The sequence below is a fragment of the Rattus norvegicus genome, chromosome 19 (genome assembly GCF_021556685.1).
Source record: "Rattus norvegicus strain SHRSP/BbbUtx chromosome 19, alternate assembly SHRSP_T2T, whole genome shotgun sequence".
Taxonomy (NCBI): domain Eukaryota; kingdom Metazoa; phylum Chordata; class Mammalia; order Rodentia; family Muridae; genus Rattus; species Rattus norvegicus.
In genome coordinates, this window is record NC_141552.1 from 18,340,074 (window position 1) to 18,357,461 (window position 17,388).

The 17,388-nt window shown below is 41.2% G+C and overlaps 3 protein-coding genes across 12 annotated transcripts in view; 2 read left to right on the plus strand and 1 right to left on the minus strand.

Annotated features, from left to right (window-relative positions):
• LOC147998961 (disks large homolog 5-like) overlaps window positions 1-17,388 on the plus strand; it is a 133,020-nt gene that overhangs the window by 19,741 nt on the left and 95,891 nt on the right. The gene's annotated exons all lie outside the window — the stretch shown is intronic.
• The window catches only part of LOC134483588 (uncharacterized), a 37,778-nt gene that overhangs the window by 8,921 nt on the left and 11,469 nt on the right, over window positions 1-17,388 (plus strand). The gene's annotated exons all lie outside the window — the stretch shown is intronic.
• Window positions 1,402-17,289, minus strand: LOC147998962 (disks large homolog 5-like). 10 transcript variants are annotated; one of them, XM_087595837.1, is made up of 10 exons: window positions 17,093-17,289; window positions 16,521-16,588; window positions 15,799-15,865; window positions 8,843-8,974; window positions 8,253-8,312; window positions 6,036-6,141; window positions 4,809-4,968; window positions 3,413-3,556; window positions 2,620-2,782; window positions 1,403-1,903 (listed from the first exon to the last, which is right to left on the minus strand). In XM_087595837.1, exons 5-10 carry the CDS (start codon window positions 8,262-8,264, stop codon window positions 1,874-1,876), a joined length of 615 nt encoding a protein of 204 aa, XP_087451963.1. In that variant the 5' UTR covers window positions 8,265-8,312; window positions 8,843-8,974; window positions 15,799-15,865; window positions 16,521-16,588; window positions 17,093-17,289; the 3' UTR covers window positions 1,403-1,873. The 10 variants fall into 10 exon arrangements, with proteins under 10 accessions (XP_087451969.1, XP_087451963.1, XP_087451964.1 ...); XM_087595838.1 differs by lacking the exon at window positions 16,521-16,588 and having other exon boundaries at window positions 17,093-17,185; XM_087595841.1 differs by lacking the exons at window positions 8,253-8,312; window positions 8,843-8,974 and having other exon boundaries at window positions 17,093-17,262.

The following is a 17,388-nucleotide window of genomic DNA, read 5'->3' on the forward strand; positions in this document are numbered from 1 at the left end:
CACCAATGCCTCTCCCTTGCTTCTCTAGCTGCTGAGCATTGAAAAGCACTAATGAGACAGCATCTGTTTGCAGACATACTGGATAAGTCTTCTGCACTTTATCTCTCTGAGTCACCTCCACTCTCAGTAAGTCAGTTTAATTCCATAAATTGTAAATGAGTCACGTGGAAAATATACTTTCTCAATACGATCACAGATTTCCATGTAAAAGGTGAAACATGAACTATCCCACCTAAGTTCTGGGCTTGCACAGACCTGCTCTGCAAAAGAAACATGTGGTCACAGCTGCAGTCTGCATTCACTATGGATGCTCTTGAGGACCTCCCTAAACTGCATAGATTAAGATAATTATCTTGCTTTCTATCAAAAGAATTCATTATGCCAAGTTGGCCTGTAGAAGGAGGCTAGTCTCTTCTGTATTTTATCAGATGTGCATAATCTATATGATCATCGATAGTAAGTGAAAGCTCTGTTTGGAATTGAAACTGAGTGATGCTGGAGGATGATGCTGAATGCACAATGAGCAGTGGAGGCACCAGAGCCCGGTGTGGATGCCTAGCAGGCTACCACATTGAGCAGGCACCCCTCAACCACCTGTACATACAAATCTCCTGAGATCTCTCTCCTTAATGGGAGATGATGGCGTCCATCTAGTATAGCACATGCCCTGGAAGGACAAAAGCTACCTACAGGAGCTGTGGTGATGGCTCACAGGTTAGAGCATCTGCTGCTCTCTCAGAAGAACCACATGGACCCTAACAATCATCTACAATGGGGAATGCTATTCCCTCTTTTGGATCATGAGGGAAATGCACTCAGGATTGGCCCAGACATACATTTGAAAAAAAAAGATCCATTGAGTTACATGATAAAAATAAATATAATCAGCAACAATAAAAAACACAGCATATGAATGATCAAATGAAACAGCACCTATAAAAACCTATTTCCCAAAATGACGTTGATGGTCATTATCTTTGTGGTTTAATACTAATGCTGTATTGTAAGAAAAACCGAGGCACATGGTTCTCGATTAGGATTATTCTATATTCCTTTGTGAAAGTTGTCATTTTTTCTGCAGCTCTACAGGCATGAGTGTGTGTTACTCAATATCTGGGCAAACAGTCAATAAGGAATGGGTGTTGTAGACTGATATAGATTAGGATGAGCAGAACACATGACAGCATGGATACAGTATGTCAGTGATTACATCATAAAGTGTGTGTCCATAAAAAAAGTCACATTATCCACACAAAAGACACTATCACCCTGTGTACAGCTTGGTGGCTTTAAATTCCCTATTTACTCATGCTGCCTGGACCATGCAAAGATCCATATCCAGCTGTCAATTCTAAGTCTACAGGAGGGGAAAGGACCCTTGAATAAGATGGTCTTAAGAGTCAAGAGTTACAAATCAATTTTTATTCATAAGGAATACAATTTACAAAAAACAGGCATAAAATGAACAACTAAAATGGTATAAAAAATGAAAAACAGTAACAAGAATATATAAGTATGAAATAACAAAAAGAAAACTTCAATGAAAATCATAACCAAAAATATTTCTTAACAGCATTTTCTTAATGAACATTTAGAAACACAGTTGTAGTGCTGTTTCTCCTCTAGGGAGATGTCAAGGCAGTCCCCTCAGATGTCTCTCAAATGGTGTTGTCGGTATGAGAGAGGAGAAAGACCTCAATGAGACAGGCTGGCATACGGATACATAAATTTAGGGTCTCTATACAATGAGGAAATTAACTGAGAAGAAGAATATTCTCCCCAAAAAAGTCTTTGACTGTTGAGGATTGTCGTCAGCAGGGAACTCCTGACAGAGAAACTCACTCTTCAGGGGGCTGTCTTCTTGGGATCTGTCCTATTCCATGTCTCCTGCAGTTCCTGAGACCTGGGAGGAGAAGGCAGCTATTAAGACACTGATTTAGTGGGGACACGCATACCAGGTGTCAAGTTGCTGCCTTCTGTCCCTTCAGCTGCATTGGACTGACAGCACTGATCTTTTCACTGAAATCATTGCTGATATCTCTGCAGCCTGGGGAAAGTCACCAACAACCCTCACAGTACTGTGGGAGAACAAGCTGCTCCTCAAACTTCTACCAGTGAAAACCAAGAACGGGGAAAGGAGAAGAGACCTAACTGGGTTGCAGGAAGAAAGTAGAAGGCCACATGATACTGAGATCAAAGCCAAAGACCAGGACTCATTTGCCATTTGCACTTGGTTCTTATCCCTACAAGGTGCTTCCAACCATCACATGACCCCTGTATGACCTTTGTCACACGACCAAGAACTCGTTCAAAACTCTTCATAGCATCCAATCTATGACAGGGAGATGCAGTCATGTGATATGTTATTCCTCTGTCACCATTTCTGGACTGCAGTTTCAAAAAGGGCAGAGAAGTGTACTTGCCCATAATTCAGTTTCTGAAAAGTGGTTAACATCCCAGAATACTTGTGCATAGACAGAGCAATGAATAACTCTATCACATGGGGTGGGTGACTGATTGGGTGTGGGGAGATTAGAAAGATGATAGGGGAAGCAAAGATGTATCCAATAGGCAAATGGTATCAGACATTGTTAATCTGACTCAGCTGCTTGTTCCTACCACATTTTGCTGGGTCTGGAGGTTGCTGGTCTTCTCCTGTTCGTCTTCAGCATTCGGGTTCAACTCAAACAAATATCGCTCTAACTCCTTGCTCTCCTGCTTCAATGTGACCAACTTCTTCTTCATACATGCCTGGTCCATCAGGAGCCGGCTGTGCAGGTTGCTGGAAACACACTCTGCATAGTAAGATCCTGAAGCCTCTTCCTCCCATTCCAACTGCCAAATCCCACAAACTCCACCAGGACCCAGATACCCATAAAGACTTCATAGAATACATCTCCATACATGTAAGGCTGCTCCACAAACAGCAAACGGCCAATCCAGGGAAGAATAAATTGTTTCTGTGACCCAAGCACCTAACAGTCCATGTCTCTCCAAAAGAACAAGGAATCTACAACTATCCATGAAAGCCCAATGCATCTGGGCAACATCAATTAGTAGGCAGTAAACAACCACAAGAGGACAGTAGAACCAAGGGAGGTCATGCTAACCATGTGGTCCCCACATTGAGCTTTGTTAAACCTGGTATGACCCCAGAGGCCCAGGTCGGCCTAATAACACTCTGATGCCTGAATCAGTATAGTTCTATCCAGAGCCTTCTAAAGATGCATAGACACTGTGGTGAGAAGTCACAGTCTCTTATGGAACTGAAACTGAGTCCAAAAGACCCACGGCACAGTGATATTTAAACAGCAGAAGACATGGACCCAGAGCTGCAGGCTCTCCAGTCCAGAACAAAGAGAGGCAGCAATGGATATTCCACAAGTGATGGGCCCTTTTGACCAGTACTTACCGATAGAAGTTAATCTCCTTCTTGAGCTCCTGAAATTTCTCACGATGTTCAATGTTCTTTGTGTCTAAGTTGTGCAGTAATGACATGACCTCTTTCTCCTTTATCTTCAAGTTTTCATAAAATGGATTTGGCCTGAAGTAGGGGCTGGCCCCAGGAAGATAGAACCCAATGAACATCAAGGTTTAGGATTATATGAACTCAGGCTATGTCTTGTATTACCCCAGCCCTGGAAGGACACTTTCTGAATTCTACATATTTGGATCTTCTTCAGCTTCAGAAACTTGGAATTGTGTGCCCAGGACAACAGAAGCTAAGCACCCAGATAAAGGGTTCCCTGGCTCACTTTTTTCAATCAGGAGGGCTGGATCTGCATTCAAACCTGTTATGCTGTCAAGAGCCTAGGCCACAGAGCTTACCCAACCACACACACACACACACACACACACACACACACACACACACACATCCAGAAACCTCTGATTTCATTTTTCCTGTTTTGACAAGTGGAATGCTACAAGCCGAATAACTAATATTCTAGAGGCAGACAGTACACATAATTCTGGAGATGAGACCAGATATTGCCACAAACTTATAATCTGCCCAAGGCATACAAATGTATAGACAAATGTGACTACACAGGCAAAGAACTGTGCTGTTGAAAGTGGGGCTTCCAAAATAAAGCACTTACACCTCCATGAAACTATTATAAAGGTAAATCCTGAGGTCAAAAAACAGACCCCTAAATTCCAAAGGTGGAGGGATAGAGAAACATATAAAGGTTGTGCACATGCATGCAGAGCTGTGCACACACAGACACACAAGCTGGGGCACACCCACAAGAAAAGAAAAGTAAGGTCTCCAGCTCTGAAAAAAAGAACCAAAAAAAAAAGAAAAAGAAAAAGAAAAGAAAAGTAAACAGACTCAGAGAATGAGAGAGACAAATATGGAAAGAGCACAATGAGAATCAGTAGAAATGCATGCACCATTACTGTCTCAGAGTGTAAGGCACAGAGACAAGAAGGAGCAGGCCGGAGCCTCAGGCCTTCTACTTAAGCATTGATATGAACACTGTGGGACCTGTCACCTAAGGCTGCTGCCAGGAGATGATAGCGTTCAGTCACCTTCCTAGCAAGCACAAACACTCTCCACAAACTCACAGCACCCAGAACCTTGCAAAACTACCACCTGTCAAGGGCTTTCCAATTGTACACTGGGAACTCATGCTCCAGTGACTTTATCCCTGAAATCTTCACTCAGATTGCAAGTTCAGATTTTCAACAGGCAGAATCAGAGAGTCCATTTTCAATCTCACTCCTCAGTAAGGGTCAGGTTCTGAATCTCCTATCTATGGGAGATGAGGTTTAGAACAAGGTCGTTTGTTTGGAGCAATGCATACCTCTTGCTCATGGATCCACCTGTCACATAAAGGAGGCGATCTGTCAGCTCATTTCTCTCCTTGGTAGTTAGCTCCAGTTCTCTATTCAGCCTCTCCTCTTCCTCGTTGGCCTGCACCTTGTTTAGGACATTTTCAGGGGATGACGTCTGTCTGCAGGCCGCTGTAGGTAGAAGAACACAAGTGAACCCGCATGGGGTGAATGCATAGAGCATACACAGACCACAGTGAGGTCCAAACAGGAGAACATGCTTGGAAGCCAGTGTCACTGCAAGGAGTTTGATCTATGTGTAAGAGGCATCCTAAGTGGATCACAGTTCCCCCACTACTATATAGAGACCAAGAGATGTAAGCAGCCAGGTGTTCCCTATGCCCGCCCACACAGGCTTACAAGTACCAGAGAGATGCCTTCTCCAGGATTATTATCAGGTACGCAGGCTACAACCTGGTTTCAGGACCCTCACCCCTCTGGTTTCAGAAGTCAGATCATCAATTCAGCATCCACAATGAATTGATTGATCACGGATACTCAGATATCCTACACTGTTACTCTAGTCCAATAACTTTGCATTAAAAAGTCATGTAGGGGGAGGACATGGTCAACAGATTTATTAATTCCCCCTACTGAAATGACAAATGCCCCAGAAGTGCCAATAGGTTACAGGCTCTTTCTCTACCTGCTCCATATAGTTTGGCTACTGTAGAAAAATATCTGCCACACAGAACCTCTAATATATGAAGGTAAGATTGGCCCCGTCAGCCAGAGGTAGTCACAGGAGTTCTAAGAATATAAGGTCATGGCCAGGAGCACAATTCTCTCCCTCTTACTACTGTCAGATAGTCACTGAATTTAAAGAAGCAATGAAAGTGAAGTACACTGATGCCCTGTTTAATTCCGAAAAGTTATACCCTCCATGACTACTTATGGTGTTATTATATCAATTTAACATACCGAATGCACTGTAAAAGTAAAGACTAGAAGTTCACCCAATAATAGCATAGGCATTGCCATATCCTCCATGTGGTTATGGAGAAACTAATAATGTGAAAACCTTGACTTTCAGGAATTGTGATAATCATGGAATTCAATATCTGTGGAGATGTTCCAGTGGTTGTGGCCCATTGCTATAAAGGCCAGCTGAAGGCCCCCACACTCACCCCTGAGAGGAAGCTCAACATACACTGCCCAGAACTTACTCCACATTCCCCATGTCCTGTGTCCATCATTACCTTTAGGTTTCGTTTGCTTCACTCTAGACTCTTCTCTATCAACATCAACTCTCCCAAAGCGCCTACAAAGACGGGCAAACATGTCTGTGGATATATCCTTTGGACACTAAAAGAAAAAGTAGGGAATTGGTTGTCACAACGATACTGGTGACATCACAGGGATTCCAAGGTCTCTCTAGGAGACAATAGAATGTCCACGAAGGGACGGCTGATGTCACGGAGAACAGACTTTGCCTCCCTGCTAATGTTCTCCCTGTACTGAGCAAAAGCTTATGTGCCCTTTTCAGGGGACTTCCCTGTGGCATAGCCACTGAGCACCACATGCTTCCAAAGCCAAATTTGGCTCTAGGCTTGATTGGAAAAACCTAAGTCATTGCTATATATCTAAATGAGTGCTTCCTCCCCAATCCCTGCACAGAAATGTTTCATCCTACCTCAAATTCTCCTCAGTCAGCAATATTACCCATTAAAGATTACTGAGAAATCACACCAGTTACTATAAGTAGCCAAAGAGGTCTCCTGTCTCATCATGTGCAGGTGCATGAAATCACACCCAGAAATAGCCTGTAGGGTAGGTTGCGATGTGGGTGTGTATTATAGGTACAACCTGAAGCTTTGTGCTTAACATTTAACAGTTGCCACCGGATTCCTTAGGAGAAAGAATTGCATTCATTATGGTCCTGGCAACAATGTGGTGATCTGTTAGCAGAGGAAACTGAAATATTGGATCCACCAGTGAATGCACCCTCAGGCTGAGTGTGGGGCTCTCCTCTCTGCACCTAAGTTACAAAAGCAGTATTGCTTACAGGCCTCTCTAAGCTATAACGTCTGATTTCATCTGAAAAATAAAATAGTCAGCAATGTGTGTGTGTGGGGGGGGGGTACAGCCAAAGGAGTTGGACAAGCCTAGAGACATAACTCAGTGGACAGAGTAAGAAACAAGCATCTTCACTCCTGTTTCATGGATCACCCCACAAAACACAAACGCATCTATCCTACTAAAAAAAAAACAAGTTATTTTATTGAATGCATACACTAATACTGTTTACAGTATTGGTAGCAAAGCTCAGATTTTGGGGGCAGATCCATGACTTGAACTATCTTCCTGACAACATATAAAACAATAAATAAATAAATAAATAAATAAATAAATAAATAAGAAAAAACAGAAAAATAAAAAAACACAAAAAGCACAAGCCTTTCATGTGAAGTTACAGAAGAATGATCCAGTGGTCACTTCTGACCAGGCCATTTTAGCTATGACAGTGCATAGTGAACCTTAATTTGATGGGTCCTATATAAAGCTTTGTGCAATATTGTCATTTTAACCAACCTCATCTAGAACATACATAACAACACAGGATATGATCACAATGTCCTTGCTGTGTATCAAGTTATTTTTCTATGTCCTTGATTGTCAGGCATATTACAGCAACAATCTGAGATGACTGGTAGACTTGGAAGAAAGTGGATATGAAAGATCCCCGTTTGATATCAGTACAGCCATTTCTTACGAATGAGAATCTTTTAAGCTGGCCCTCGCTTAGCACCTACACATTAGACAATAGACCAGAAAGTACAGAAAGCACATTCCCACCCACTCTCTAGGAAGCTGCCGGACCATAAGAACAGAGGGTACAGAACATATTTACTGCAGGGCAATTAGAAGACAGGAAACATCTCTGGGAAGCTGACTGACCACTATAGAAGTGAGATATCCTTGGTACTGAATGCAGCTGTGCTATAGGCTGACATAGCTATAGCCTTGTCCTGGGAACTCCAGAAGAGAAACACCTGCCAAGACAGATATCCTTGGTCCTTGTCCTGGGAACCCCAGGATAAGAAAACATATATCAAGTCAGACGTCCTTCATACTGAAATAGCTGCATTGATGTGGTTACGGCCTTATCCCAGGAATTCCAGGACGAGAAACATCTGCCTAGTTATCCTTGGCACGAAATAGCTGAGCTAAGGAAACTGTGTAATCTTAACTGACATTTTAAGCTGTATATTTCTGTTGTTTGAGGTTCCTCACATCCCTCCTGCGTGAGGACCGTGTCGAGCCCCAGTGCATTGGTATCCCAAAGTAAACCTCTTGTTTTTACATCAAGACTGAGTCCTGTGTGTTCATGGGGTGGTGATTGTCCTCAGGACTGGAGCGAGAGTCTCCTCTGTCTGAGGGTCTTTCAGATAAAGCTATAGTTGTGGGTTACACACCTCAATTCTCATTGGCTAATGCTGTCCTCACAGTCCTTGGAGGCCCCTTTGTAAGACTACCTGTTGGAAAGTAGAAGCAGCTTTATTTGAGCTCAAAGTGAACCTGACGAGCAACGTAGAGAACAAGATGGGGTAATTGAGATCCTGTCTAAAACCAGCACTGAAACACACCCTTCATTCAAAGCATCATCTACCAATTCTTGAATTTTTACCATTCTCTGCCAACCAGTCTTTCATTCAGGAAAGGTAGAAAAGAACTGGAAATGATCTTTGTATTCTAAGGACCTCGATCTGTCTTTCCTTAGGTCCACGTTAAGAACAAATGAAATGGGTATCACCATCTGAATAACTTAATATTACCTACTCAGCATTTCTAGCCTAATACTGTGCCTATGGCAATCTCAAGCTTCCCTGAGTGTTGCTGCCCCAGCAAGAAGAATGAAGTTCTATGGTCAATCCCCAGTGAACCTTTCAAGGGGTTAGAAGAAAGCCATCAGAGATACTGCACTTCTTTGTCCTTCGATTAAATCAAGATGATACAACGTGAATCTAGTGTGCTATTCCACCACACATCTTCCTCACAACCCCACCTATCTGAGGTCATTGCTTGGCAGAATTCATGCCCCACCATCCGAGATATTTCTTGATTCATTGCTGCCAAGGGCCAGGTTTCCTGAGTTTTGTTTTTTATAGAATTGGGTGTAGTCAATCATAGTTGCCCTCTGTAAGAAATGACAAATATCTATAATAACTGAATATTCTGAAGGTTTTTATACTGGTTTTATTATACATATAACTGTGAAATGGAAAACATACATATTTCATCAATGAAATGAGTAAGATTGATTTAATGAAAAGAAAAATGGATGGTACTTCAAAACTTCCATGATTACATATTATCTATTTAATTCCCTCCACAATAGCAAGAAACGGACATTATTATTTACTTAAACCGAGAAAATATTAATTGTTTGGCCTGCTTTTCTGAGCTTCCTTAAGGTATAGTTAATTGACAGAGCTGTGGTTTAAAATTAGGGTCCATATTCTTCTGTTTTAAATGTGTGCCTTTTCTTTCTATTTTTTTCTCCATCTTTATTAAATTGGGTATATCTTATTTACATTTCAATTGTTATTACCTTTCTGGGTTTCCAGGCAAACATCCCCCTAACCCCTCCCCCTCCCCTTCTCTATTGGTGTCCCCTCCTCATCCTCCCACCATTACCACCCTCCCCCCCCAACAAGCCCCTTCACTGGGGGTTCACTCTTGGCAGGACCAAGGGCTTCCCTTTTATTTCTAGTGGGTGCTGCTCTCCCTGCTCCGTGGGAAGTGGATGGGGGGAAGGCCCGGGCCTGAGGTGAGTTGGAACTGGGGTAGAAAGGCATAGGGCCTCCTAGGTGAGAATGCCAAACCACCACTGCTGCTGCAGCCACCATGGAGAAGCCTTTGTTCCTGCTGCAGGGAGGAGAGTCTGGTGCCCACAAGATGGCTGAAGGGGAGCTGAGAGTGGACAGCTTCATCACCCGCCTGCTGGAGGTATGAGGATATCGTCCGGGAAAAATTGTGCAGATGACTGGAGCAGAAGTCCGAGGGCTGTGTATCACGTCTCGTGAAATCTTTCTTAGCCAGCCAACAGCTGTGAACACAGGTTTCTTTTGGAGAGCAGGCCTGTGCAGGCCCAGAACCTAGGTGGGACAGTTCAAGCTACCCTTTTTCCATGGCCAATCTCAGATCATATTCAGAAAGTATTTCTTGGGCTAAAGAGATGGCTTAGTGGTTAAGAGCACTGACAGCTCTTCCAGAGGTCCTAAGTTCAAATCCCAGCAACCACATGGTGGCTCACAACCATCTGTAATGAGATCTGATGCCCTCTTCTGGTGTGTCTGAAGACAGTCACGGTGTACTTGTATATGATAAATAAATAAATAAATCTTTAAAAAAAAGAGTATTTCTTCCAGGTGATGGATTTTCAATTTATGGAATTGAACTAACTTACTCATGGTGGAAGTGACACAGAGAGTTAAAGTACAGAAGGAATAATCCAGAATGTCCACCAAAAGTTGCTGTCACACCAGGGCTTTTAAAAGCTCAGCTGCTAGAGAAGCAATGTAGTCTTTGGTTATTCTCAAGCTTAGGTCTTCTAGTCATTATAAGCTGACCATGACACAAAAAGAGTCATCTATATCAAAATAGAGAAGAGTAACTAGATTCACACCACACTATCACATTACTACTGTATTTGAGGTTCTCAGTTAATATCTAAGAACCTGGAAGAGGCCTGGGTCTTGTTACACAAACTCATGATTTATGTCCCCATTGTCAGCTGAGATTCTTCATGCAGCCTGGGGTCAAGGAGGTCATCCCACAAAGCACAAAACACCCATCTCAGATAAACATGTATGGTTTACTGAATCCAAAACATCCATGAATTTCAGGACACAATTAAATGTTGAAACCTAAGGATAATAGATAGAGAAGAGAATTAAGATTTCTAGTTCATAGATCCAGTAAACACCTTCAACAAATCATAGCAGCAAACTTCCATAAGGTAAAGAAAGAAAAGGCAATAAAGGTACAACAAGCCTACAGAACATCAAACTAATTGTACCAGAAAAATTCCTCCATTCACATAATAATTAAAACGCTAAATGCACAGATCAAGAAAGAACATTAAAAGGGGTAAGGTATAAATATCTAGTAACAAATAAATTCAGATGTATCTGAATTACACCAGACTTCTCAACAGAGATTCTAAAAGTCAGAAAATCTTGGGCAGATGTACTGCAGACACAGGCTCCTATATCCAGCATAATCCTCAATCACCATAAAAGGAGGAACCAGGATATTTCATGACAAAACCAAATTTAAACAATTCTTTTCTGTAAGAAAGCACAACAGAGGCTAACAGGACGAAAACTCCAAGACAATGAACTAAACTATACCCAAGAAAAACCAAGAAATTAATCTTCTCTCAATAATTTAAAAAAAGAGAAGCACACAAACATAATTTCACCTATAACCAGAAAAAGAAGAGAATGCAGCAAACATTGGCTTTAATATCTGAACAGATCTTCTTTCCCTAATCCCCAAGCTCCCAGGGGCCAAACTGCCAGCCAAACTGTATGCAAGGATGCTCTATGGTTCAAGGTGAGGCCTGTAGCCCCACCAAAGGCAGATCCTAGAGGTGTGAGGTGGGGATGGATATGTGTGGGTGCAGGAGCACTGTCACATAGGCAAAGCTGAGCAGAAACGGGATGTAAGGTTTGATGAGGGGAGTCTGGAAAGCAGGACAACAGTTGAAATGTAAATAAATAAAATAACCGATTAATAAAAAATAGCCAAAAATAAAATAACAAGTAAAAAGGTAAATGAAAATTAAACCAAACCAACCAAACAAACAAACAAAAATCCCTGTAGTGGATTGGCCTAATTCTGCTTGTATTTTAATGCTAATTTGTGGAACTCAGGACTGGTTAACCCCAAATAACTGACCCTGTTCCCAGTTAACTGTGATTATAAAGAAGCCAACAGCCAACAGCTGCACAGCAGAGAGATGGGGGAGGGGAGCTTTGAGGGCTTTGCTAGAGAGGATCATGAGGAGGGAAGAAGGAAGAAGAAGCTGCCAGAGAATAAAGGAAGAACATGTGTGATGGAGAGAAGAGAGGAAGAGGACAGCAGCCATGGTTAAGGGAGAGGAGAGCCTGGTCCTGAGGGCTGTCCAAGTGGAACAAAAACAGTCAAGATGCTACACAGCCTGTAAGAGTTGAGCGTTATTGTTTGGAAAGTAGATCTGATACCATGGAGGGCAGGCAGCTGCCCAGCTACTGTGCTGACGAATGCATACTAAAAATAAATTTAACAAAATATGAGTAACCAGTAAGACAGCTCTGTAGAGGATCCTAAAAGGAATACTTTAGTTTGAAGGGAAGGACAAAATACCAGAGAACACAGGGGATAAATTAATAAAACTAGGAAAGTTAATCAAAGAAGACTGGGAAAACCACAAAAATTAACAAAATGACAAAATTTAATACATACGTTTAAATAATAATTACATATCACAAAACTCAATATCTAGGGTGGTGGGGCATGAATTCTGCCATGGTCTGAACTCAGAAAGGTGGGGTTGGGAGAAACATGTCTGGTTAAATAGTCCACCCACATTGTGTCAATGTGATTTAATCTAAGGACAAAGAAGTGGAGCATCTCTCATGGTTTTCTTCTAACCCCTTGAAAGGATCACTGGGGTGTGGCCTCAGTACTTCATACTTCTTGCTAGTTCAGCGAAACTCAAGGAAGCTTGAGATTGTCACAGCACAGTATTAGGCTAGATATACTGAGTAGATGATACTAAGTTGTTCAGATGGTGATATCCATTTGCATGTGTTCTTAATGTGGACCTAAGGAAAGAGAGATCAAGGTCCTTAGAATAGAAGGAACATTCCCAGTCCTTTTCTACCATTCCAGACTGAAAGGCTGGTAGGGAGAGGGTGGTAAATAATAAAGAATAAATAGATGATGCTTTGAATGAAGGGTTGGTTTTTGTGCTGGTTTTAGACAGGGTCTCAAGTATCCCATGTTGCCCTCTCCCTGGCTGGCCCGGTTCACTTTGAACTCAGATAAACCTGCTTCCACTTTCCAATAGATAGTCTTACAAGAGGGGCCTCCGAGGTCTCTGAGGACAGCATTAGCCTTTGACAGTTGAGGTGTGTAACCCACAACTATAGTTTTAGCCACTTTGTTCCATGTCTACCAGCTATTTCAGATTGTTGCTGTTCTATGCCTGACAATCAAGGACACATAAAAATAACCTGATAGAGAGCAAGGACATGGTGATCACATCCTTGCCTCTGCTGTATGTTCTGGATGAGGTTTGTTAAAATTCCAATATTGCAAAAAGCTTTATATAGGGCCCATCACATTAAGGGTAACTATGCACTGTTTCATCTAAAATGGCCTAATCAGAACTGACCGCCAGACAACACTTCCTGCGAAGTTCCTATGAGAAGCTTAAGTTTTTTGTGTTTTTTCTTCTTCCTTCCTTCCTTCCTTTCTTTCTTTCTTTCTTTCTTTCTTTCTTTCTTTCTTTCTTTCTTTCTTTCTTTCTTTCTTTCTTTCGCTTCATAGGTTTAGAAGAATGTATTTTGGGCCACGGATCTGCCCCTAGTATCTTAGCTATGGATGTGATCAATCAGTGTTAGTGTGTGCATTCAATAAAATGTCCATTTTTGACTAAGGTAGATGCTTCTGTGTTTTGTGGGGTGACCCATTGTCAATGTGTAGTGAGTTGGGGCCCTGGGTATGGTCGCATACCCCCAGGACATAGGGGGTGCAGAGCAAAGGCATAAGAAACTGCACGCAGTTGTAAGCTTTATTAATCCTTATTAAGCTAAGAATATGCATTACTACAATTTTCATTGTGTCAAGATAACATAAGATCATTATTCCCAGGATACCAGGAACAATGAGGGAAGATTAAACAAAGAAAGACGAATAAACGAAAGCTTCTTCTAAAAATATTCATATAACAAATAACCTCTCTTATTATAATCAAAATATACTCACCATTACCAAGAGAGCGTTAGAACCACTTCCACAAAACGGGACACAGCAGAACATAATTTAAGGCCAAGTGAGAAAAACATTTTCTTCTCCAGGGCGGCATTCCAGCCCCTACTTGAATCTGGCACCAGGCCTTTCTTGACCCTGCCTGGGAGCTGCATCTCTATGTCTTAACAATTCCTTCTTTTTTCTATTGTTTTAAAGTAACACTTTACATAACATAGCTAAAGGTCCTTGTAGGGGTTTAGTCATGTAAAAATAAAGCAACATAATACATAATGTACATAAGATTATGGCAAAACTAGCTCCTCCCATGCTATGGAAAATCCTTTGAAGCCAAGCCTTGGGATCTAATCCTGTCAATTGATCAGCCAATAATTTCGCTATTCCATATCTTCTAGCTGTTTACCAAAAGACATTCGAACATCATATTTCAAGGCATTAATTACTTTTGAAGCACTTTCATTACCCTCTAAATAGGCTTGAATTAACTTCCAATCATGTTCTGTGTCATTATCCATATATTTACTAACAGAAAAGTAGTAGGATTTCATCATGATAAGCAATATAAGCCCGATAACTGGCATTGGCCGCAGCAGAAGAAACCATGAGTAAAACACACATTGCTAAGAATAAGTGCTCAGCCGTAAAGGACTTTCCTGAAGGAGACAAAATTATTCCTTTCAGTGCTTAATCGCTTCACCTGACCCCACATAGGTAATAGGGTTGTCACTACACGGATCCTTATCCATTGTTGTTTGTGGACACTAAGAGAAGCCAGGGCCTCAGTAATGGAGGACACCTCCTCATCTCCTGAGAACATCCATCAGGAGAAAATGTAGCTGGTTTAACTGGATTCCTTTGAGGGTAGGGAGCAGTTCTTATTATTCTGTGCTTGGATCCATCTCCCGGGTAACCAGAATAGTCTCCCATCCTGTAATGAGACAAAACCCTCTCCCCTATATACAATGATGTCCTTTCCTGCCATTCAGCATCCCGGGCAATTTTTATCCATACTGTCTTTTCCATGCCTTCTTGGGGGAAGTTCAACAAAGTGTCTATTGGCTCTTGATATAACTTCACCTTGTGGTAAATTAAGAAAATTAATAACGTATAATGCTTGTGCCAATATAGCCCTGGGACTGGTCTGCAAACTCCATTCAGGTTGCATAAGGCCATCTCTTTTCCCCCTTTTTAATTTTATAATTTGTCATTTCAGGGTATGGTGAATTCTTTCAACAAAAGCTTGGCCTTGTGTATTGTGTTCTGTACCAGTAATATGTACAATATGATATCGTTGACAAAATTGTTTATATTGATAAGAAATATATGTTTTCCATTATCAATTTTAATTTTAGAAGGCAGTCCCATAACAGCAAAAGTTTCCAATAGATGCTGTATAACATGAGCAGTGCGTACTCCTGGAAATGGTGTAGCCCACACAAATTTTGAAAAATTATCTATGCTTACATCTATATGTGAAAGGCGACCAAACTCAGAAATATGGGTTATATCGATCTGACACGATGTATTAAGTTGCATCCTTCTGGGATTAATTTGAGATGGAATACATTTTATACGTGAAGACTGACACATAGGCAATTAGCAATAATTTGTTTGGCTTGAGAATAGGGAATCTTATATTTAATATGTAAATATCCTGTATTGGCATGATTATGACTGTGTTCTTCTGGGGTAGCAAATGCCACTAATTGATCTACCATATGATTGCCAAGTGTTAAAGATTCTGGAAATTTTGAATGTGATCTAGTATATGTAATGAATATTCTAGAGTTTCATAATAACAATAGTCCTTTAATATGTGAGAATAACATTTAATATAGGCTTAGATGTAGAAACAACAGCAGTCGCAATATTCTGTACTACTCCTACAACATAAGCGGACTCAGCTATAATATTTTTACATCATGAGTAAAATCCTGGAATACATTAATTACCGCTAATAATTCATTTTGTTGTACTGACCCAAAAGAAGATTCTTGTCCCCAAAATTAATCTTTGGTCCAATAAGCCATCTTGGTCTTAGAGCCATCTGTAAACACAGTAAGGGCTGATGGTAATGGATCAACAGAAATTAGTGTATTTATCAAATTTTTTTTTGTTTTTTAAAGCAATCCCACAATTTACTATGGAGAGGATGAAATTCAACATTTCCAGTGTAAGAAATCATGGCTAATTGAAAAACCTCAGACATCTGCATTAAATATTCCCCTTTATCTTTGCTTAATGGGAAAACAATAGCAGCACAATCATATCCCCACAGAGTAACAGGTCTTTGTATGCCTTGCTGAATAATTAAAGAAATTTGTTCCTCATTAATTGTTAATGTTTGGTTAAAGTTTTATTTAATATAAACCCATTCTAAAGGCAACTCATCCTGAGCGAAAGTGCCTGTAGGATATTCAAGAGTATTTAAACATATAATTTAATAACTCTATCTGGATCAATACGTGCCAAATATGCATCTTTCCATTTTCAGAAAAGATACCCTTGCATGCCTTCATATAAGCATTAATATCCCCAGCCTCCTTTATAGGTAATAATGCTCTCCTGTACTCTTAATTAGCATTTTCAAAAGAAAGCATTTGCAGCAGTTGTCCTCCAGCTACCTCTCCTACCATTGTTCTTTCCAATGTTAATTTTAATATACATAAAAACTTAATATATGGTTCATAGAAAGCTACTACCTTTTTCAACCAACCAGTATCATCCTTTATAATAAGTCGGTTGGACCACACCTTGAATCGATGCTGGCCTAATTATAGGAAAAGAAAAAGCAGGTGAATTCGTCATTATCATCTTGTGAATCTAATGGTCAACATGCCATCCTCGGGAAAAGACTTAGAAAAACCTGCTTCAGGCAGTGGTGCAGAGGGCAAAACTTTTACTTTCGTTTTGTCTTAATGAAGCTCTAGCTTCTTGTTCTGTATTCGTTATTACCCTGTCTGCATTCATGGCCTTGAACACAGTAAAAATTACAGCCCAAAGAGACCAGAAATTGGAATCTTTTTGCCCTGCCTGACAGCCTTTTTCTCCTTAACTTTCACTTTGACCCAGATATCAGAATCCCTGGAACCCTCGTAAGGGAACCATGGAGTGTACTCTTGCTGTCTCTAAACACTTTTCTAAACCAGACTGATAGACATGAATTCCCTGCACTCTTAAAGATGCTTAAGCATAGCGAGATGAAGAGAAGATTTATCTTGTCCCATTTCCTTGTAATAAATTGTACTTACCTTATCTGACTGTCCAGACTTACCTTCAGGGACCCTGTTCCAGTGCCATAGGTCGACGTCTAGGGTGTTGGGAGCCCTGCGTCCGGTCGCATTCCTTTCTGTGTTTCCCGATGCTCAGTGGCCATGCCACTCCAGCATGCTTTGAAATGAACCAGTCCGCCGACACCACCACCACCATCACCACCACCACCACCACCACCACCACCACTACCACCAATTTGGTTTTGTAAATAAAGTTTTATTGACATCACCATACTCAGCATTTACATCCTGTTCAGTGCTGCTTCTGGCTGCAGCTGCAGGGCTTAGGAGCCACAGA

Excerpts from the sequence above, each read along its gene's own strand:
- LOC147998962 (XM_087595837.1), bottom strand. Across the intron at positions 3,557-4,808 it reads GGTGGATCCATGAGCAAGAG|CCCCTACTTCAGGCCAAATC; the intron begins GTATGCATTGCT and ends TCCTGGGGCCAG. Across the intron at positions 1,904-2,619 it reads TCCAGACCCAGCAAAATGTG|GTCTCAGGAACTGCAGGAGA; the intron begins GTAGGAACAAGC and ends TTCTCCTCCCAG.